We start from the raw sequence: 25,000 nt of genomic DNA, 5'->3' as shown, positions 1-25,000 counted from the left end.
TTATATAGATGAGTCTTTATAGATGAAAGTATTTACTTGTGTATTATGTGCGTATGAATAACTGAAAAAAAATTAAGCCAAAGCTGAAATTGCAGAGTTTTGGAGGATACTGGAGGAGGGGCATGTCCCTCACCCCAATTTCCAAACACCCCCCTAATCTGCAACCTCCCCCCTCACCCTCCCCAAGCGTAAGTTCACTTACGGACTGCCTTAGTGCAAGAACTTAATAGTAGTAGCAAGTTCTAAAAGGGTGGGTGGTCAGAAAACGAAACCAAAGCAGCTATTTTGTAGCTATTTTCAGTGTATTTAAAACCATTTTCCTCTTATAATTGCATTTATAAGGTGAATAGGCATCTAGATAAAATATATAAAGCATTTCAGTAGTAATCTCAACAATTACTTTTAGTACATGACTATACATTCCCGGAAAACCTCATCACCTGACGACTACCTCTGAGGTATAGGCCTATCTGTAGTTATTGGAGCGCCTTCATCCTCCTGTTCAACCATCAACCTCCAGCAATTCTCAACTCTTCGAATTGTTGTTTGTTTCACCACTTACTCCAACTTGATTCGTATCAGAAACACAACCTCTTTATTTCCAGTTTATATGTAAAGAACTCTTACCACATGGGAGTGTGTGTGTATGTCTGTGTGTGCGTGTGTGTGAGAGAGAGAGAGAGAGAGAGAGAGAGAGAGAGAGAGAGAGAGAGAGAGAGAGAGAGATGGGATGGATATGAGGAGGTACATGGAGGCCATAGGTTTGGAATTAGAAATGAGGATGGGGAGTATGTTTTCAGAGATGGCTCAGAGTTTTGAATTGGCATGTATGAACACCTGGTTTCAGAAGCTGAATAAGCATCTGATAACCTGTGAAAGGGGAGGAGTGGAAAGCCTATTAGATTACTTATTGGTTGGAGAAGCAGACAAGAAAAATGTGATGAACTGTGAAGTGATTTTGGGGGAAGCTTATGCTAAGCAACATCGACTGGTAGTGATGGATTTTAATATGAGAGGTAGTTAACTCAAGAAGAGAAAGAGGAGATTTAGAATTAAGGTTTGGAACTTTAAAGGAGGAATGTGTGAGCAATTTAGGAGGACTGTGAGAGATAGAGAGACGACTGGAAAGGTTGAACTTAGAGATTGGACAGGGTAACAGGGTGAAAAATATTAGGTTGGGTATGAAAGAAATGTATGTAAGGGAAACAAGAATTAGTGGGAAGAAACAGAGGATATGGTGTGTCGAAAAGAGAAAAATGGTGGTGGAACAGAGAGGTGCAAGAATCAGTTAAAAGAAAATAAAAGGCATTTAAGGACTGGAAAGTAAGATAGACACGGGGAGCAGAGGAACGTTACAGAGAAAAGGAAAAAGATTCTAGCAGGAAAGTAGGTATAGCTATTGGAAGAGCTGTAGAGCAATAAAATGAAAGGCTAGGAAAAAAAGGAAGGAGAAAAGGATATCTATAAGATTTCAAACTTGAGGAAAAGGCAAAGACAGGGTTTGGGGCAACTGGTAGTCATCAGGGATAAAGATGGAAATATATTACATATGGATGATGACATTAGGAGGAGATGGAGAGAATATTATGAGCATCTATTGAATACTTAAAAGGAGAAAGAGGAGCTGGGAGAAGCACAAAAGGATGGAGGGTCTAGTGATGAAGATACAGAGTACAGTACAGAAGTGAAGCAGGCATGGAGTAGAATGAAGACTGGTAAAGCACTAGGCCCATCAGATTTTCTAATTGAAATGGTCAAGATACTAGTGATAGAGGGGAAAAATAGATGCTGGATTTATTGAGAGCAATACGGGAAGAGGAAATAATGCCTAAAGACTGGGAGGAGAGTCTAATAGTATATATATTTAAGCAGAAAGGTGACACCATGGAATGCAGTAACTGCAGGGTAATCAAATCAACATAGCATGGATTGAAAGTGTTAGAGAGAGTACTTGATGAGAGATTAAGAGATATTGTAAAGATTGGGAAACAGCCGTATGGATTCGTGAGGAGAGGAACTGTGGATGCCATCTTTGTAGCAAAGCAATTACAAGAAAAGAGACTAGAGGGAAACCAGAAGCTCTCCTGTACTTATGTAGATTTAGGGAAGATTTATGATAGAATACCAGAAGTGATGTTTTGTTGCTTGAGGAAAAGGAAAAGTCCCGGAGAAGTTGGTTAGAATGGTAGAGATGAGTTACAAAAGAACGAGGACAAAAGTAATAACAGCTGTTGGAGAAACAAAGACCTTTGAAGTTAGTGTTGGATTACACCAGGGGTCAGCATTAAGCTTGTTTTTATTTGTGTTGGTCTTGGATGTGTTAAGTGAAGGGTTCAGAAATGAAAAGTTGTGGGAGTTGCTATATGCAAATGATTTGGTGATTACTGCTGAAAAATGAGGAGGAATTAAAGAGAAGGTTGGTAAAGTGGCAAGAGACTTTGGAAAGGGGTGGCTTGAGGGTAAATGTGGATAAGACTGAAGCCTTGGTTAGCAGTAAGGAAGGTAGGGACAGGACAGCCATACATAAAAGTAGAGGAGCAGTTATAAAACAGGTAGAAGATTGTAGATACGTGGGATCTACTATAAATCAGGAGGGAGGATGTGAGGCTGAAGTTGAGAATGGGATAAAAGCAACATGGGGAAAGTGGAGGGAGGTAGCAGGAGTGGTATGTGGTAGGAAAATGCCAATCAATGTCAAAGTCAAGATCTACAGCACAGTACTAAGACCACTGTTAATGTACGGATCAGAAACTTGGGCTTTAAGACGAAAAAGGAAGCAAAACTTGAAAGAACAGAGATGGTAATGCTAAGGTGGATTTTAGGAATATCACTGTTTGAAAAACTGGAAAATTATGAATTAAGAAGAATGGCAGATGTAGTGAAGATTACCGAGATGAAAAGTGTCACGACTGAGATTGTGTGGGCATGTGTTGAGGATGGATGGTGGGGAGGGAGTGAAGAGGGCTTGGGAGGAACCGGTAACGGGGAGAAGATCAAGAGGGAGGCAGAGAATTAGATGGCGAGATAAGGTGAAGGATGATATGGAACGAAGAGGTTTGGTGGAAGAGGATGCCTTTGATCGAAGGCATTGGAGAGGGCGCATCAGGCAACTGACCCCTTAATGTAGGGATAACATTGGGGAAGAAAATATATATATATATATATATATATATATATATATATGTGTGTGTGTGTGTGTGTGTGTGTGTGTGTGCATATATATATATATATATATATATATATATATATATATATATATATATATATTATATATATTATATATATTATATATACACATATATATATACAGTATATATATATATATATATATATATATATATATATATATGTGTGTGTGTGTGTGTGTGTGTGTGTGTGCGTGTGTGTGTGTCTGTGTGTGTTTCCTACGATATTGCATTTACCCTTGTCTATTGCGTATGATAAACGATTCAGAAATTTTCAACAAAGGGCTATTTATGATATCACTAAACACGTGACTTTCATGCATTCAGCCACAAATAGTTCATGATTTTAAATTAACCATGGATCGAAAAGAAAGGCATAAGAGAATTTTTCTTTGAAGACGGCTATAAAACAATGCAATAAGATAATAAACTTAAACCATTTGTCCATTGAAGGGGATAAGAGGTCATATTTACTCTACATATTTGTAATTAAATTGGTTTTGACACTAATGCCCTTGACTATTATAGATTTACGTTCAAATGTTGACTCATAAATAGTTTTTGAGTTTTGAGCAAGAGGACCGTCGTAGGAAAAATTGTTAAACACAAAATAACTTAATTATAGGATGAAACCTAAAAATAAAGATAAGTGGCAAAATAAACATTTTCCACCAATATGCTGAGTTTAAATTTAGCAGTCAAACATTTCTTGAAAATCCTAAGTTTGAGAGTAAAACTTTAATTTTTAAAAACCACAAGTTTAAGTCATTTATTTTTTGAACACCCCAAGTTATACAGTCAATTTTTTTTTTTTTTATAGGGGTTCGTGACCTCCCCCTCCCTGGAACCGCTGGTGAGATACAGTATATTATGATAAAATACATATAATATTTCTACTTGAACCTTCATAAATTTATTAATTGATTATTGGTTATAAATCTTATGCGTAGGTTTACACTGTGGGGTATTTCAATCGTTATGCAAACAGAAAATCGGCATAAAGGTCAAAATAAAAAAAACTACTTACTTTAGAAAGCAAATTATGAACTAACATGAAAATTCTGTAAATTACAGGTAAAAAAAAAAACTGTCATACTTTACAAGACAAAAGTAATCAAGAACTTATCTGAAAATTCTGCAAATTACAGGTCCAAAAACTGGCATACTTTGTAAGGTAAAAATAATCAAGAACTAATCTGAAAATTCTGTAAATTTCAGGTCCAGAAAAAAATGACACAATTTATCAGGCAAAAGTAATCAAGAACAAAAAAGAAAATTCTGTAAATTTCAGGTCCAGAAAAGAAAAACTGGTATCTTTATAAAGCAAAAATAATCAAGAACTACTCTAAAAATTCTGTAATTTGCAGGCCCAGAAAAAAGGCACATTTTATAAGGCAACAGTAATCAAGAACTAATCAGAAAATCCTGTAAATTTCAGGTCCAAAAACAAAAATTGCCCACTTTATAAGGCAAAGGTAATCAGTAATTAATCAGAAAATTCTGTAAATTTCAGGTCCAGAAAAAACACATGCTTTATATGGCAAAAGTAATCAAGAAATAATCAGAAAATTCTGTAAATTTCAGGTCCAGAAAAAACTGACATACCTTATATGGTAAAAGTAATCAAGAACTAATTTGAAAATTCTTTATAATTTCAGGTCCATTTGGATAAAGCATCTCCAATGTTAGCTACAGCAGGTTCCCCAGTGCGAATCACCTGTGAGGCGGGGATGAGCACGCCGGCATCCGAGGTATGTAGGTGCTACAGGCATCTTTCCTTCTTCCCTCGTAAGAATTTAGGTCCTCTTTCCTTCTACTTTTAATATACTTTTAATGCTGTCAGCCGTGTTCAAGGTAATACGGCTACAGGAGTGGCGTGCGCTTTCCCCTCCTCCACGAATTCTCGGTCGAAGCCAGTGTGGTGGCAGTAAAAACACAGCTTTGATCTTTACAACAACCCGAATTTCTCTGTACATTTCTTTATTTGTTTTCTTCCGTTTTTTTTTATTCTTTACCATCGTTAAATCTTATCAGATACCTACTTTTTTTTTTTTACTTTACCACCCTCCTTAGCTGGTGAATGTTTTCAGCTGTGTTTGCTTTTGCTGTTAATTTAGTGACTTGCATGAAAAAGCCGATATGATAATTTGTTCTTGTTTGTAAATCTCGATGGAAGTACAGCTTGTAATTAACTGAGGAAATAGACAATGATATAGAATTCCTAACGTAATAATTATAATGATTAATTCATAAGTATTCTTAGATGAGAAATATTGGATAGTAGGATTTTTCTGTGTTAAATATATTACACGACAAAGTTAAACAAACTAATCTGCTGTATTGTTGATTAAGAAGTATTTTGAACACCTTATCGAGTAATCTAAAAGTCATCACCAATTTTGAAAATATAGGCAGTGAAAAAGATCAACCGAAAACAAAATTAAAGCGAATAAATATTAAGGAACTTTATAAATTGAAGACCTTTAAATGAATGTGAAAGCTTTGATGAACCTCTGAATTTAGCAGTTTAGCAATTCTTAATGAAAATCCATTTGATTTTCAGCAACCGTTTAGATAAAAATACGCGTTGAAGGAATACCATGGAATTTTAAGGATAGAATTGTGTTTTTTTCATTTTCAAATATAGGCCTACATATGGAAATTATCACTAAAGAAAAGGAAGGTAACATGATTGAAATTACTTTGATGGCCTTTTTCGAAAATGTGAACGTAAATTTGAACTTTGCTGTGTTAATGATGACAGTTTTGATTAAGGGAATGGCTTTGCTATTGAGGAAACGTTCAAAGTTATTTGCTGCAAGTGGGAGATTGCTGTAATAAACAGTATATATATTATATTCCCAGAAAATACAGGCGAAGCCAAAATAATTTGAAAATATCTATTTCAGAGCGTATAAAGACGGCCACGAATTGCTAGTCAATAACTGTTCAAAATGGATCCATGTTAATCCAATGACAAATGATGGAAATAATAGTTTCCTTGGTATAGATTTCAGGTAGCAGGATTTATTTCTGTAGTTCGTTACAAAATCAAATCTCTTACACTGTTATAAAAAACCGTAAATTTTATCGGAATTCTCCGTGAAAATATATGGTTCTCAACCGTATTTCAGTAAAATACAGGCGACTGTAATTTTACCTAACTTTGTTATCATCTTTCACGGGTTTGTGACCGTAATATCACTATTTTACGTCAATATAACCGTTTTCTAAAGGGTAAAAATCCTGGAATAAATGTTGCCAGACTTTTACCGTTTTTTTAATGCAAATTTTTGAATGTAGACATAGACCGTTTTCGAATGTACACGTAATAATTTGCTAGACACGCAGAATTCTTTTTTTTTTGGGGGGGGGGGAATCGACTCATTTTTGACATAGCTAAACAATTCAACAATATCGGGATTGACGCAACATATTAATTGAATTTTAAGCATGAAAACGTTGATAAATGTAACATCTTTACTTAGTTGCTCCTCTTCAGGTAATTTGATTAGTGTAATTAAAAAAAAAATAAAAAGTAAGCTATCCCAGGCTTACATCACAATATTTTCCCCTTTTCAATAAATATTTAGTTTTGACACATAAAATATACTGCATCCATTTCTATCACTAATAGAGATTCACCAACCCATTATACCTCAAATGTTCCTCAAGTCAATAAACCTCACCATTACCATTTAAAAAAAACAACAACATGCATTTATAGAGCTTAAGATGTGTTTATCCCCCAGATAAAGTGGTTTCTCAACGGAGAAGAGAGCATTTATCACACTAATGAAGATTCACCAACTCATCATCACTCAAAAAATTCCTCTAATTAATAAACCTATCATTACCATTTTAAAAAAAATGCATTTCTAGAATCAAAGACGATTTTTATCCGGCAGATAAAGTGGTTTCTCAACGGCGAAGAGAGCTTCGCCAAGAAAAACATCAACACGACCAAAGAGAGACAGCCCAGAAGCATCTTAGTAGCCGTGCGAAGTCGCCTGGACATCATCCCGTCCAGGGTCCATCACGAAGCCAACATTACCTGCCAGGTGTTGCATCCTGCTCTGAAGGAACCCATTAGCAGAAGCCTCATCATGACGGTCAAGTACCCGCCTGAGGTGAAGATTAAGGTGGATTCGGCGAAGATCAAAGAAAATGAAGATGTGAGTCAAGGAGAATAATAGCTTTTTTTTTTAATTGTTTCCTTAAACGTCTGATGCAGCTTGGTCTTCTGGGGGGAAATTAATGATACTGATTAAGGTGTAGATAAAGAAGTTTATAATCATGATGCTAAAGTAAACAAAGAAGGGTATAGAACATGGACTTGATGATAGAAATATAAAGTATTCTTCATGTTATTATTATTATTATTATCATTATTATTATTATCATTATTATTATTATTATTATCATTATTATTATTTACCTAAACTAGACAATAGAAACGATTTTACTATCTCACAATTGAATATAAGGTATTTGTTATCCTAACACATTCACTAATATTTCTCCAAGTAATATGTTTTCCCATTCACTAATATTACCCCTAAGTAATCTGTTTTCCCCTTCTTATTACTATTATTATTATTATTATTATTATTATTATTATTATTATTATTATTATTATTATTATCATTATTATTATTATCATTATTGCTTGCTAAGCTACAACCATATTTGGGAAAGCAGGATGCTGTAAGCCCAGGGGCTCCAACAGGGAAAATAGCCCAGAGAGGAAAGGAAAAAAGGAAAAACCAAATATCTTAAGAAGAGTAACAACATTTTAGAAAATATCTCCTATACAATATATATAAACTTAAACAAAACAAGAGGAAGAGAAATTAGATAGAATAGTGCGCCCGAGTGTACCCTCAAGCAAGAGAACTCTAACAATCACAAAAATATTACCCCAAGTAATCTGTTTTCCCAATTCTCAGGTACGATTCACATGCCAAGCAGAGGGAAACCCGCCCGCCATGAGATACAGGTGGGAGGTGAATGACATAGGCGTCGTCGGAGACCACAGGACAGAGTACATTATCCGTAACATTCAGAGAGACAGCAACAAAGCTAAGGTGGCTTGCATCGTGGCCAATTCCATCGGGTCAACCAAAGCTGAACACACCATAAGCGTTGAATGTAAGCGTTGAACTTGTAAAAGTTAAGTTTCTCTGCCAAATTGACGATGGTTCCTTCTATATTCCAAAAGCCAATATGCGTGTGTGTTACACACGAACACACACACACACACACACACATATATATATATATATATATATATATATATATGTATATACATATATATGTATATATATGTATATATATATATATATATATATATATATATATATATATGTATATACATATATATATATATATATATATATATATGTATATGTATATATAGGCCTATATATACATACATATATGTATACACACACACACACACACACATATATATATATATATATATATATATATATATATATATATATATATATATATATGTGTGTGTGTGTGTGTATGTGTGTGTGTGTGTGTTTATGCGAGTTTGCGTAATCACCGTTCGAAGTTTTATCAACCGAATTACATAAGTATACGAGAACAAGATACTTTAGTAGAGCGAGCAAAGTAATGTATTGCGAATCCTTTTCAGATTCTCCCAAGTTCAATAAGGAACCGCAGGACGTGGACGAAGATGAGGGGAATGAAGTGACCCTCTCCTGCGACGTTGAGGGTAATCCTCCTGCCCAGATCGTCTGGCTGCACAATAGCCAAAACAAGGTCAGAATTTTATTTTCTTTAGGTGCATTGTTAAAAAATACCGTAATTTTAATCGGAAATTCTCATTAAAAGTATACTGTTTTCAGCAGTATTTCAGTAAAATACAGGCGACCGTAGTTTTACCTAACTTTGTTATCTTTTACTGGTTGGTGATCGTAATATCACTCTTTTACGTTAATATATGCGTTTTTAAAACGGTAAAAATCCTGAAATAATTGTTGCCAGGCATATACTGTTTTTTAATGCAAAATTTTTACCATTGTAGCGATGTTAATATAAGTAACACCGAGTCCTCAAAATTGTTATTTGCTCATCTACACTCATCAGAAGGGGCACTTTAATGGGATGAAAGCAACTGAAAGAAGTAAAAGCTGTATAGATGTTGATATGACTTAATGCCATAGTATAAAATCATTCTATTAAGTATAATTATGTGAGAAAGAAATGATAAAGAATAACATTTCACAAATTATGTGACACAGAAATGATAGCCGGACATTTGCAAAAGATGGAGAGTTTATGGAAGATATAAAAAGTATAGAAATGAAGTATATTTGTTGATTGTAAGTGAATTTGTTCAAGATTTTAAGGTTAACTATTTGCTATGTAATATTCAGAAGAACAAAGAGGAAAGAAAGTTAGAAAATGGTGGTTAGATGTTATAATAATGATACTTGAAAGTAAGGGTCACACTTAATACAGATAGTGTCTAATAGTGTATAAAACAAGTGTCCTCGGGGAAGCCTATAGCTCCACCTTCTGAGTCATTGGCAGCCATTGCCTGGCCCTGTCTGGTCTCAGCTTGGGTAGAGATGGCGTTTAATCACTGATCACACATGGACCTTATATGCTGTATGGTCGGCCCTTGCCCCTGCCAATCATGAGTGACCTTTAAAACTTTCAAACGTCACAGAATTCTTATTTTGTTTCAGGTGATAAAAGTTGGTGCCACCTATCAATTGACAGTGACGCCAGAGACAGTTGGCACCTATGAATGCCGCGCAACAGTGACAGGATTTCCGGAGGTATGCGCTCTTCCTTTTGGTATTTGTAATACAAAAATTTCCCCAAAGGGTCCACAATTACTAACTTCCATTATATCAAATTAAATTATCATTTTGCTAAATTATATAATAAGTTTTGTCAACTTGGCAGAAATCATAGTAACAGTAATGTTTGACTCAGTTTCCTTGTCTTTTACGTAACAAACATTTCCATGAATAGTAGTTTCGATATGATGGTAGGACTCAGAGCTTCAAATGTAGAAAAATGTGGTTCCAGTGAGTTAGTAGCTCTAAGAGGTTATGTAAAATTTGTAGGTGTTCAGAAATTGCAAGACACCGGCTGCCTGACATAGTCAAAATTTTCTTGTATGTAGAACAATCGAATTCAAAAACTCTACGTTGGAATAATTACATAACTATAAATGTATTACTTTGAGAAACTTTAAGCATTTTAGTCACATATGGGTAAAGGTTTTCAAGCTGACAAATACTTCCATTACATTTCAGTATTAGATAGCCATCATAATAAATCTTATGTATGCCAGTTTCTTCGATCCTGTAGCCATTACGAATAGGTTATCCCCTGTAATGATAAGCTTCGTTTATTTTATTAGTAATAGCCATTATATAATCTCAGTTTATTATATTTTTTTTATAATTTGCTAAATCGGTATGATAGATGTTTAAAATGATAATATTAAGAATGATTATAACGTTTTCACACCTAATGAAAACATCGTTATTATTTATGCCAGAAAAAGTTTAACTAACAAGGTATTTATATAAGCAAAATAGATTGTTCTATTAACGAACTAAATTATAAAATATTCTTGACGTAAAATACAAGCTAAACAACATTGTAGCCAGGCAATATTGATAACAAATTTTCTGTAATTTCCAGGAAAAACGGACAATGGAAGTATTCATGAGAGGTCCTCCTGTAGTAACGCCCGTGGAAGAGCAATTCGGACTTGAGGGAGACACAGTTCAAGTGGGATGCGACATCCAGTCTATACCAAGACCTGCGGTGGTCGTTTGGAGACGAGAGAGATACACGATTGATCCCAGTAAGTTCATGGAAGCAAGAAATGTCAGGGGAAATGTCTACCTAAACTAGCTTTCCAATTCTATGACTGCCACGATAGAGGATATCAATAAGGTCTATTTTTTTAAGTTTTACCATAAGAAAATACGATGGTAAGGAAGAAAATTTGATTATTTATTGTAGATAAATATCATGAATTTTATTTAATTAGAGATAAATTAATTACAGTAAGTTTTCACAATTCAGCATAGCAACGTACGAATTGCTGTTGAAAAGAAAATAGATTTATGTCCTATACAATATTGTTAAAACGAAAAAAAACTAGTTCTTATATGATTTAAGATTTAGTTTTGTACGTTTTATAAAATGGTTATAAGTATATACTATCAACAATACCTATCGTATCCAACAATCCCATTAATGGCAAGAGTATCTCTGATTATAGTTTGTAGGTTCTGCCACGTATCAAACTCTCCAATTACTTTCAGACCAGTCTCGATATAACGTCCTTCAAGAAAACACAAAGAACGGTGTCAAAAGCATCCTCATCATCCAGGAGGCAATGGCGGAGGACTTCGGCCTCTATAACTGCACAGCTAAAAATGGCTACGGGTCCCACACTCACGAGATCATGCTGAAACGACAGCGTAAGTTACATAATTTCCTATCTTGATTTAGGATAGATTCAGCTATTTCATAATTTCCTATCTTGATTTATGATAGATTCGGCTATTTTATAACTTCATATCTTGATTTATGATAGATTCAGCTATTTTATGATTTCATATCTTGATTTATGATAGATTCAGCTATTTTATAATTTTCTATCTTGATTTATGATAGATTCAGCTACTCTATAATTTCCTATCTTGAGTTATGATCGATTCAGCTATTTTATTTTTTCCTGTCTTGATTTATGATAGATTCAGCAATTTTATAATTTCCTGTCTTGATTTATGATAGATTCAGCAATTTTATAATTTCCTGTCTTGATTTATGATAGATTCAGCTATTTTATAATTTCTTGTCTTGATTTATGATAGATTCAGCTATTTTATAACTTCATATCTTGATTTATGATAGATTCGGCTATTTTGCTTCCACGGAAAGAGAGAAAGAATAGTAACTGAAATGAGTGTTTATGTTACTTTAAAATTTCAGTTGCTCGTTACCCCTTAGCTAACGCCTTTCATATGCAATGATTCTTTGAAAATTTTTCGATTATACTAAAACCTAGAGTCTTTTCTTTCAAACTCCTTCATGACAGTTGCTTATCTTACAAGTTTATATTGCATTGTATGGGCATATCAGGATCCACTTAGACATGGGCCCATATCAACGGCTCAAAAAAGCCTCTTAATGACAGCCTTGAACTTCACTTTTCAGATTTTGCGCTATTCTCTATTCTATCTACACTGTTAAAAAACCGTAATTTGAATGGGAAATTCTCCGTAAAAATATACTGTTCCTAATCGTATTTCAGTAAAATACAGGCGACCGTAATTTGCACCCTACTTTGTTATTATCTTTTACGGGTTGGTGACCGTAATATCACTCCTTTGCGTCAATGTATCCGTTTTTAAAACGGTAAATGCCTGGCAACATTTTTTCCAGGATTTTTAACGTGTTTTTTTTTACGGAAAATTTTTAAGTGTACTGTATACTGACCATACAGTTTTCTTTATTGTATTCATCTTCTCCCCTAATACTTTTTCTATCTTTTTAATTGGATTGCATGACATTGTTACCGTGTTGCTTATGATTTATGAAAAGATATGCAATTCTAGAGCAATACAATATTTACATTTTCTGTGTCCTCTAATAAAGTACAAATCCATTATATTTGCACATGTATTGTCTTAATCACTTTACGCAGTACTGTATTGTGTTTCATTTACATTGATCTTTGATCAAGATGCCATTCAGTACTTTAGCTTTGAGTAATGTATGTATTTGTGTTACTGTTCTAAATATTCTGTTGTATGAAGCCCCAAACCACCTCTTTTATGATGAGGTTTATTACAAAAATATTAAAAGTAAATAAACTTAAGAAAGAGTCTGTTCTTTATTTCTTATATTGTCTTTGAATAACTGTCTTGTGATATCTAGAAACTGCATCATTTCTCTCTCTAAACTTCGTTTGCTTTCCTCTTCGTATTGCTTACACAGTCTGCCATCTGGACAAGGAAATGGCAATAAGAATTGCATTTAGAGGTCAGTGTGTGGAGAATTCTAATCTGCTGTACTGATGCTTTCTTTAAGGCTCTCTGGTACTTTAGTATGTTGCATGTAAGCTGTAAATGATTTAGAATTTAGAATCTTAGAATTTGCTTTGCCATTTTTGTGGAATCCATTGCTTCCACTTCAATTTGCAAGTATTTCTTATTATATCCCTTCGACTATGTTGTGTGTTATTTCTCTTTCAACAGAACGATAATGCACATGAACAAACAGAACCACATATAAAAATATGGAATTTTAGTCTCCCAACCAGTCACTTAACCATACACAGACATACACACACACACACACACACTTATATATATATATATATATATATATATATAATATATATATACTGTATATATATCATATATATGTATGTATATATATATTGTATATATATACATATTATATGTATATGTGTATATAAGGAGAGAGAGAGAGAGAGAGAGAGAGAGAGAGAGAGAGAGAGAGGAGAGAGAGAGAGAGAGAGAGAGAGAGAGAGAGAGAGAGAGAGAGAGAGAGAGAGAGAGAGAGAGTTACTTAGCTTGTAGGATATCAGCACAACAAATTTCGTGAAGTCAATTGAGCCACCGAACCTGAAGTTAACAACTATATGAGGTGGAGAAGGCAGGTCCACCATAATTATTCAAGAGTTTACAAAAGTTGTTTGAGGATGTGTGACTTCGCTGATTCTATCAGAGATTAGATCGATCAATGAAACCAGTGATTTGTGTTTTAAAATTTCTTTTAAGGTCAACTGAAGATGATTATGCCCCACTGAAAACTCACTGACTTTATCTTAGTATTCCTACAGTGTATGTAAGTCTGAATTTAAATGCATTCTTTGTTTAGAACTTTAGGGAGTAAATGATTTTTTTTTCAACAGAGCCAACCAACATAACACAGGTTAATTACTCAATTAGTATTTTGCCTTTTCATCCTTAACACAAAAAATAAAAACTGAACTTTTGGAATGCATAAATGGCAACGCCAGTGGATAACTAATTAAGTTGTTTACATCTATATAATTGTAACGTGAATCTCAAGTCAAGAAAAGAAAGCGAAGAAAGACAAAATTAAAAATAAGATTTTAATTTTAGATAATTCATTTCGGAAATATATTTAAATTAGAAAAAATAATTTTAGATATAACAAATAAACTAGATAATCAAGCCAGACAAAAAAGCATCCATAACGATTATTCAAGAATATATTAATATCATAAGGTTGTGAATTGTTTCCACAATAATAAAAAGAAAAAGTTGATAGGATAGGTTTTCCAACAACGATGCCAAGAAAACTGCTACTAAAAAAAAATAAAAAAAGAAAAAAAGAAAAAAAAACCGGTGATTGATCTTACGAAAGTGTTTGTAGCATAGTCTAAAATCTTCACCATCTATGCTCTCACAAACTATTAGGAGTCACTTGACCACCGTGGGAATTAATTTATGTTTTACAAATAGGAAAAGCAGATCAAAGACACATAGACATCTTTCAAGCTGTCTATGATCTTAAATCATACATCCCCTTTTCAACTTTACAAGATCCCTAATGAAATAAAATGGGTGGAAGACTGATCTATGGCTACAAGTTATAATTCAACAAGTAAATTTAACAGAATAACCTCCACTTTACTACACTTTCAAGTGATCAAGTGTCAATAACAGTGCACGGTTTTTTTACCTTTTGTTTTCCGCTGACGAATTAAATTGTTATTTTGGTTTGAGGGACCCACCAACACTCTTGGATCAAAGCGGCAAATCTTCGAATTCTTATGTAGTTTATGCGTGTTCTTCTTCTTTATTTCTCATGGCGTTGTCTTTCTTATTCCTCGTGTAGTGTGTGCCGGCGAACAGTTAGGTCGTAACTGAGACTCAGACGTGAATCTCGTGAATGCAACTGTACTTTATTTGGTCGGAGCTTGAGTATATATGCAACCCGTTCCAGTCAAGAACGGCACAAAAATTAAAACACGATGGTGCAGGTTATCAGTGAGAGGGGAGAACGATAACGACATTACGATAATATACAAAAATAAGAAATACCGTTACAATATACGAGTGTGTGCGATACACGTGCGGTACAAGTGCAACAAAAAACACGGTTAGTAGTTCAGACAGAGGGTAAATGGTTCCTCTCACTGGAATACCACTGTTCCAGGAGCGTGGCAGAAGGGACAGCGGCCCAAAGTGAGTGAAAGGTATTGGTGTACAACGGCCATAAGAGATTGTGAGGCGCTTCTAAGCATAAGTTGGCCATAACTCGAATATTCTACCGACATGTTCCAAAAATCTCTCTCTCTCTCTCTCTCTCTCTCTCTCTCTCTCTCTCTCTCTCTCTCTATCCTATTTTTCTGTGTGTATGACTTTGGGAGGATTGACCTGGGCCAACTTTCCCTCCAATTAGCCTTTACGAAATAGAAAGGTGAGGGGTCAAAGGCTTGATGTCCAAACAACGAGGATGACCCCGCCTGACTTCTCACGGCTGCGGATGAGCACAAGACACTGAGACCGTCTATTTACGAAATATTACAACTGTTCACTCTTTTTGTGCTTCGGTTTACATTAACGAAATTAAGACATGAACATAAGAAAATAAAAAATTCAAGGAGTTTCAAGTTAAAGCCTTAGCCAGCTATGTGTTAATACAAAAAGTTTTTAATAAAGGCAAAATCATTAATATATACATATACATATATATATATATATATATATATATATATATATATATAGTATATATAATTATAGATATACTCAAATGCACACATTTATATATATATATATATATACATAAATATATATATATATATATATATATATATATATATATATATATATATACACAAACACACACACACATATATATATATATATATTATATATATATATATATATATACTGTATATTCACTGTTATAATAAGATGGCAGATCTCATTAACAAGTGGGTACATTCATATATGTACACAGATGCATACCTGTATGTATATATATATATATATATATGTGTGTGAGTGTGTGTGTGTGTGTGTGTATATATATATATATATGAATATATAAATATATATATATATATATATACATGCATATACAAACACACACACACACACACCCATATATATATATATATATATATATATATATATACATATACATATGTGCGTCTGTGCGTGTGTGACGGTATTATTATTCCGGGTGATCTCTCAACCTTTTGATTTTCCTAATTTGCTAAATGAAAGTTTATCTAAATCATGTTAAGGAATCGAGAAGTTGGCACAAACACACATACACGGAAGATGAGTGATTAGACTTAAATAATTGCTTAGATCCTGAAGTGAAGGTAAATTTTTATGAAAAGGAGAAATTTTCAATATTATTAATAAATCCTTTTCTTTCCAACAGAGAGTTTACCCCTTGTGACAACCCTTGTAGCCATCATTGGAGGCATCATTTTCCTTATTGTCGTTGTAGTGGTCATTGTCCTCTTCAAAAAGAAAGGAAAAGGATATAAAGGTAAGATGGGGTTCAGTAAATGGTTATAAAGGTGGGATGGGGTTAAAAGGAAAAGAATATAAAGGTGAGATGGGGTTAAGGAAATGGTTATAAAGGTGGGATGGGGTTAAAAGGAAAAGAATGTAAAGGTGAGATGGGGTTAAGGAAATGGTTATAAAGGTGGGCAGGGGTTAAAAGGAAAAGGATATAAAGGTGAAATAGTGTTAAGGAAATGGTTATAAAGGTGGGATGGGGTTAAAAGGAAAAGAATATAAAGGTTAGATGGCGTTAAGGAAATGGTTATAAAGGTGGGATGGGGTTAAAAGGAAAAGAATATAAAGGTGAGATGGGGTTAAGGAAATGGTTATAAAGGTGGGATGGGGTTAAAGGGGAAAGAATATACAGCTGAGATGGGGTTAATGAAATGGTTATAAAGGTGGGCAGGGGTTAAAAGGAAAAGGATATAAAGGTGAAATAGTGTTAAGGAAATGGTTATGAAGGTGGAATGGGGTTAAAAGGAAAAGAATATAAAGGTGAGATGGGGTTAAGGAAATGGTTATAAAGGTGGGATGGGGTTAAAAGGGAAAGAATATAAAGGTGAGATGGGGTTAAGGAAATGGTTATAAAGGTGGGATGGGGTTAAAAGGAAAAGGATATAATGGTGAGGTGGTGTTAAGGAAATGGTTATAAAGGTGCGATGGGGTTAAAAGGAAAAGGATATAAAGGTGAGATGGGGTTAAGGAAAGGGTTATAATAAAGGTGGGATGGGGTTAAAAGGAAAAGGATATAAAGGTGAAATAGTGTTAAGGAAATGGTTATAAAGGTGGAATGGGGTTAAAAGGAAAAGAATATAAAGGTTAGATGGCGTTAAGGAAATGGTTATAAAGGTGGGATGGGGTTAAAAGGAAAAGAATATAAAGGTGAGATGGGGTTAATGAAATGGTTATAAAGGTGGGCAGGGGTTAAAAGGAAAAGGATATAAAGGTGAAATAGTGTTAAGGAAATGGTTATAAAGGTGGGATGGGGTTAAAAGGGAAAGAATATACAGCTGAGATGGGGTTAAGGAAATGGTTATAAAGGTGGGATGGGGTTAAAAGGAAAAGGATATAATGGTGAGGTGGTGTTAAGGAAATGGTTATAAAGGTGCGATGGGGTTAAAAGGAAAAGGATATAAAGGTGAGATGGGGTTAAGGAAAGGGTTATAATAAAGGTGGGATGGGGTTAAAAGGAAAAGGATATAAAGGGGAAATAGTGTTAAGGAAATGGTTATAAAGGTGGAATGGGGTTAAAAGGAAAAGAATATAAAGGTGTGATGGGATTAAGGAAATGGTTATAAAGGTGGGATGGGGTTAAAAGGAAAAGGATATAAAGGTTAGATGGGGTTAAGGAAAGGGTTATAATAAAGGTGGGATGGGGTTAAAAGGAAAAGGATATAAAGGTGAAATAGTGTTAAGGAAATGGTTATAAAGGTGGGATGGGGTTAAAAGGAAAAGAATATAAAGGTTAGATGGCGTTAAGGAAATGGTTATAAAGGTGGGATGGGGTTAAAAGGAAAAGAATATAAAGGTGAGATGGGGTTAAGGAAATGGTTATAAAGGTGGGCAGGGGTTAAAAGGAAAAGGATATAAAGGTGAAATAGTGTTAAGGAAATGGTTATAAAGGTGGGATGGGGTTAAAAGGGAAAGAATATACAGCTGAGATGGGGTTAATGAAATGGTTATAAAGGTGGGCAGGGGTTAAAAGGAAAAGGATATAAAGGTGAAATAGTGTTAAGGAAATGGTTATAAAGGTGGAATGGGGTTAAAAGGAAAAGAATATAAAGGTGAGATGGGGTTAAGGAAATGGTTATAATAAAGGTGGGATGCGGTTAAAAGAAAAAGAATATAAAGGTGAGGTGGTGTTAAGGAAATGGTTATAAAGGTGGAATGGGGTTAAAAGGAAAAGAATATAAAGGTGAGATGGGGTTAAGGAAATGGTTATAATAAAGGTGGGATGCGGTTAAAAGAAAAAGAATATAAAGGTGAGGTGGTGTTAAGGAAATGGTTATAAAGGTGGGATGGGGTTAAAAGGAAAAGGATATAAAGGTAAGGTGGGGTTAAGGAAATGGTTATAATAAAAGTGGGATGGGGTTAAAAGGAAAAGAATATAAAGGTGAAATGGAGTTAAGGAAATGGTTATAAAGGTAGGATGGTGGGATGGGGTTAAAAGGGAAAGAAGATGAAGCTGAGATAGGGTTAATGAAATGGTTATAAAGGTAGGCAGGGGTTAAAAGGAAAAGGATATAAAGGTGAGATGAGGCTAAAGATGAGATAGTGTTAAAAGATAAGGTTTATAAAGGTGAGATGGGGTTTAGGGAAAAGGATATAAAGGTGAGATGTGTTTAAAGGAAAGGATAATGAAGGTGAGATGAGGTTAAAGCAAAAGGATATAAATGTGAAATAGGGTTATATTGGTGAGAAATATATATTCATATATAAGTGTATATATATATATATATATATATATATATATATATATATATATATATATATATATATATATATATATATATATTTATATATATACTTTATAGAAATAAATGTATATATATATACATATATATATATATAATCTATAAACCAACGCTCTATCTAATCTCTCCTTTTTATATATTTAGACTCAGGCATCGAAAAACACAGCATGCGATCAAGCGACCGATCTTCGACCCATGATTCCGTCCTGAAAGTGGAAACCCGCACAGCAACCGGATCAGAGATCTCTCCCTCGGAAGAGGACGACTACAGTTCTCACGACGAGTGGGAGACCACTGACACTGCTACCTCCAATGCCAGGCGTCATGATCACCTCAGATATTCTGCTGGGGAATTTGTTGATCCACTATTCCCTGTCAAGGTTTGTTTTGGTGAAAAACTGTAATTTAGATGGTTTGTGATGTTTCCTTCTCTTTTTCTTCTTTAGTTATATTCAGCTCTCATCTCTGTTTCTTTTTCACCTAATCAATATTTGAATAAGTAGATCTAGTCCTGACGAATCAACTTCAGTTAAGTAAGTAATACACTTTATCAATTGAACTTTTCAGATTAGTTTTCTTACCTTCTTTTATATCGAAACTTATGGCATTTCTAATGAAAATGTGAATTCTTCTGAAAAGTCCTGATAAAGCAATTTCTTTTGAATGCTCAAATACATCGTTAGCTTTTCCTAATAACTTTCAGCAGGTCTGCTTACTGCGTCCTCCTCCATCTTCCTTAGAACTAAACAAAGATTATTTTTCAGGAGGGTGTAAACAACAACAGCGGTGGATATGTTCAGTACACCGATTATTCCAGGGATTACAACCCGCCACCACCGGTGAGTTACAATCGCAATTCCATCTACTCTGGAGGTCCCCAGTTTACCAACGTTGACCCCAGATATTCCGCAGCTTATGGCAATCCGTACTTGAGAGTTCCTTCGAATTCTCGAAGCTCCCAGAATCTGTATGGGTCGTCTGGGGGTCTGGCTAGTCAAGGACCTCCTGTCAGCGGACCCCTTCCGGGGAGCAACGGAGGGGTCAATTTAGCGGGCGGCGGTACTCTTTATGTTGCTGCTGGAGCTCAAAACCTCAACAACAACCTCAATAATGTAAACAACAATACTGCAAGCTATGGTCAGATAGGAAATGCCAGGAACAACTTGCGAGGCAGTGCTAACATGAACAATCAGTATATAATGGTTCCCCAGGGGGATTCTAGGCATGGTGTCCAGGGCACACATATCTAGAACGAGTTTTGGGGTTCCATACGTTGGTTACTGGCAAGTGTCCCATGTTTTTACAGTGATTTTTTTCCAGCTGACTGTTTATAGTGTAAATAATGAGGGAGGAGCAAGTGCTATATATAAATAGACAAAACACCAAAGAGATTCCGTTAACAGAGAAGAATATACTTAACAGGCATTAGAGCAGTGCAGAAATAAACTTTATCAGTGATAAGCACATTGATCATTGATGACTGTGTTGCTGACTTGAACGTTTTTCTCGCGAGATGGACATTTTCAATAGAAGTGTTGTAACTCTTCGTTTAAGTTTGGGAAATTTGAGAGGGTTAGCAGAATGCTAGCCAAGAGGGACAATTCTTGCAAGCCGAGGAAAACGTTAACAATGAAAGACAGAGGTTAGAGGCCTTACAAACCAAAGTTGTGTGAACCAAAGATGTAAACAATATGTTTGGCCAGTTGTGAGAGTTTCTAAGAACTGAGATTTTCTTTGTGAAAGTTTGTCTTCGCAGGACCATTTTAGGAAGGAGAGCAGTGACCTCAGTTGCTTTTTCAGCGTCATTTTATTTATTGAAATATGATTTTTATCCCCTGTCAAAACAAGAAACGCTCAGATGAGAGGTCCGTGTTTATGCATATACAGTATACATATATATTTATATTTATATTTTTGATGAAACTTGTTTTTGCTGTAATTCTACCTCCTTGTTTAACCATGGAAATGCTCAAGTTCAGCAAATTCAAGATCTTTTGCTCTTGTACGATTATGTTCTATGAGAAAGAATTGTCAGTTTTTTAGGCTCTCGCTTTTCGTATCTACTTATTGAAAGATACACGCGAGTGCTTATCAGGTGTTCCCCTTCTGAGTCTTTTATGAACACTTTGAAATTTATGAGTATTGATTTAGCATACTTTTGAAGTCGATGATTTCAAAGTTAAGTAATAGAGCGTGCCATTTGTTCATATATATATATATATATATATATATATATATATATATATATATATATATGTATGTATATATAGTATATATATGTGTATGTTTTTTACATAAATATAAATATATATATATATATATATATATATATATATATATATATATATATATATATATATATATGAATATATACTATATATATATATATATATATATATATATATATATATATATATATATATGTATATATATACTTTTTATCATAGGCTTAATCAATATCAAATTGTTTGAAGGTCAGTGGTTGGCTTTATGTTGATTAGACAAGAGAGCGTCCTTACTCATCGAAAATGTATATCTCAGAGAATAATGATTTGTTTGTGTATATAAGATTTAATTCCATTCTCTTTTTTTTTTCAATGTAAATGATCTTGTGATGCTGAATTTTGATTTATCAACACGCGTTGTTTATAGCTTAAGATTATTTCTCTTTTTTCCATGATCAACTTTTTCGATCTATTTCCATTTGTATTTTCCTAAGCAACTGTATAAATATTACTAAAACTGAGTGATATTGCATTCTGAACGAAATATTTCGTGCAAGTGCATTTTCTATTGTTTAAACGTTTATGAATTTCTTACATATATACATACATATATTTTGCTTAACTTTCTTTCCTTAGTAAGTCATAGATGAACGTTGATAATATTTGATGCTGAGCTTAACTATGAAACAACTCCAAAATTAGCTAGTCAATTTTTTCTTACAGAATCCGCCATCGCATCGTATATAAAACTCACTTTTCTCCTTTAATTCAGCATTCAACTTTCCGGTCATAGACAGGAAATTCAGAGCGACAGAATCTCATAACATACACACACCTTTCACTATAGCATTGTATTTTCACAAACATACCAACATATTAATTCACCAAGTACGAAATCTTAAAAGTACTTGCATCACTCGCCTTAATCAGCATTCTTAGATGTATCGCAACACGTGATTTATTTTTTATAATCTCGATGAGATTTAAAATATCACCCAAATGAAAAATACATATAACTTGAATTGCATATAGTTTGTAAATTTCCGTAGAATGCATTCAAATATTTCTCCCGTATGATTTCCATTATGTATAGAAAATGTGAATTTGTTATATGTTCTTAGTAGACTCTAATAAGATTTTGTCAATAAAAGCTTAAAATAAATTTTAATTTGTTTTTGCATAAACCTCTTAAGATTTTAAGGAGCTAAGATCTTATAGCGAAAACATAAACGGAAATCCTTGGCTAAATAACAGGAAAACAAGAGACGAAGGTAGGTTTTACCAGTGGCACAAACGGCATTTACAATTGTTCTAGTCTTGAATAGTGCCATAACCTCAGTACCATGGTCTTCCACCTTATTGGGTTAGAGTTCGTTTGATTGTTGGTACACTCAGGCAAACTGGTCTATCTTATTTCTCTTCCTCTTGTTCTCGTGGATTGTTTTTTAGTTTATATATGAAAGATTTGTTTTGATGTTATTATTGTTCTTAAACTTTCCTTGTAGTTTATTTCCTTATTTCCTTTCCCCACTGAGTTATTTTCCTTGTTGAAGCCATTGGGCTCATAGCATCCTGCTTTTCCAACTAAGGCTGCAGTGATAACTATAGTCCATTTCTTTTAGCGAGACAGATTTGCACCGACTCGCAGCGGTGCCCTTTTAGCTCGGAAAAGTTTCCTGATCGCTGATTGGTTGGACAAGATGACTAGCAACGGTGCCCTTTTAGCTCGGAAAAGTTTCCTGATCGCTGATTGGTTAGAATTATTTTGTCCAACCAATCAGCGATCAGGAAACTTTTCCGAGCTAAAAGGGCACCGCTGCGAGTCGGTGCAAATATGCCTCGCTAAAAGAAATGGACTATAGTATTTCATCTGCTAAGACTCATCGTTAATGCATATATCATCTCTTAATGATTTGCTGTTGAATTCTAAAATGTACCACTAGTAGACATAATAGCGGACATTGAAAAAGACTGAAGGAAAATGACAGAAATAAAACAAAAACATTATAACAAATTTCAAGTCGTTTTAGCCTAAGTTATACTATAAAATAAATCTGACAATTTATACTACTGACTATTCGAATAGATAGTATACTCCTATCTTCTATCTCTCTACCTATCTATCTATCTTTGTATACACATACACATAGAAATGACTAGCATCTTGAATGGGTGAGTAAAACAGATAATTCTTTTGTTAAAACGAATCTTTTGTAAGTTGACACTATGAATCCTTGTTCCAAAGTAATGGTTTATAATGTTATATATACTCATTCCATATCAATAGATATTCTAATACTAAATGCCATAAATCTTTGGAGATTAATATACTGTCTGGATAATCAAAGTATAAGGAGAAATTCTTCTCCGACAACAAATTACTGGTACATATATCATTCTTTCAACATAGCAATAATAATATCTTATAGTTATTCCTAAACTTGTCCAGCCTTGATGCTTGTAACTCGCAGATTTCCAGCATCCATATTCCGTTGAGGTGAAACTGTTACATTAACTGGTATAATATGTTTTTACTTTGGATTTTTATTCTAGAATTAAGGAACACAATGGCTGGGTCACTGGAAAATGAGCAACAGTAAGCCATTTCCTTGCAGTAATAATGAGGTTGAGTCATTATGCTCTTACAAAGTTCCTTTTCATTTCCTAATAGATTTCTATCATGTGTTTTTATTTCTCAACTTCTTCTTTCGACCTTATTATTCTCACTGTATTGCAAGGTCACCCACTCGAGTCAACTTTTCCATTTATTTCTATTTCTTACATCTTCCACAAATCCAACCTCACCTATATCCTTCCTCACCACATCCATCCATCAGATCCACTGGGGACCCACACTCCTACTCCCCATTACTGGCATGTTATTAGCTCTTTTGATTGGTTTCAACTCCTCTCTTATTATTACATGGTCATAGTATTAAATCAAGCTTCCGTACCTTTTTCCTTGACATTAAATATTCCGCACATTTTTGTTATATCGTGGCTCTCCTTCCTTTCAAGCAGTAATATTCCAGTAATCCCTCTTACCATCCTCATCTCGGTTCTCTCCAACAGTCCCTCCTCTTTACTCTAAAGTGCCCAAGTTTCTGCAAAGTATGGGACGTGAAGTTGAACCATAACAAAACTCAAAGAATGATTGCAAGTAGCCTACAATATAGTTCGAGGACAGTGGCTCCTCAACATCCAGATCTCACCAATGACAATATTTTCTTAACTCTATACGACTCTTAAAATTTTAGGTGTGGTTCTTGATAGAAAATTTACTTTAGAAAAACACATTCTGTCTGTGTTTTAGTTCAGTTGCACAAAAATTGGCTTATTCAGAAAGACTTTCAAAATTTTTTGGGGATCAATCTATTCTGAAGAAGTGTTTTAATTCTTTCGTTTTGCCTTGTTTCGAGTATTATTCTCGTGTTTGGTTTTCATCTGCTGAATCTCATTTTAATTTGTTGGACAGGAACTTCTGGTATATAATTTTTTTTTATTCCTGATCTAGATAT

The 25,000-nt window shown here is 34.2% G+C and overlaps 1 protein-coding gene across 1 annotated transcript in view; it reads left to right on the top strand.

The window, feature by feature from the left end:
• LOC137618098 (irregular chiasm C-roughest protein-like) overlaps window positions 1–21,458 on the top strand; it is a 110,518-nt gene extending 89,060 nt beyond the window's left edge. Inside the window, exons 4-13 of the mRNA XM_068348085.1 lie at window positions 4,844–4,936; window positions 7,094–7,360; window positions 8,135–8,336; window positions 8,854–8,981; window positions 9,914–10,006; window positions 10,887–11,052; window positions 11,519–11,677; window positions 16,656–16,766; window positions 19,402–19,637; window positions 20,022–21,458. Coding sequence (XP_068204186.1) covers window positions 4,844–4,936; window positions 7,094–7,360; window positions 8,135–8,336; window positions 8,854–8,981; window positions 9,914–10,006; window positions 10,887–11,052; window positions 11,519–11,677; window positions 16,656–16,766; window positions 19,402–19,637; window positions 20,022–20,507 — 1,941 coding nt within the window. The 3' untranslated portion in view covers window positions 20,508–21,458. The remainder of the gene's footprint in view (window positions 1–4,843; window positions 4,937–7,093; window positions 7,361–8,134; window positions 8,337–8,853; window positions 8,982–9,913; window positions 10,007–10,886; window positions 11,053–11,518; window positions 11,678–16,655; window positions 16,767–19,401; window positions 19,638–20,021) is intronic.
• Window positions 21,459–25,000: the final 3,542 nt, after the last annotated feature.

This window comes from Palaemon carinicauda, chromosome 24, assembly GCF_036898095.1.
Source record: "Palaemon carinicauda isolate YSFRI2023 chromosome 24, ASM3689809v2, whole genome shotgun sequence".
Classification (NCBI taxonomy): domain Eukaryota; kingdom Metazoa; phylum Arthropoda; class Malacostraca; order Decapoda; family Palaemonidae; genus Palaemon; species Palaemon carinicauda.
Note: the sequence above shows the minus strand (reverse complement) of the source record. Positions and strands in the feature narration are given on the sequence as shown.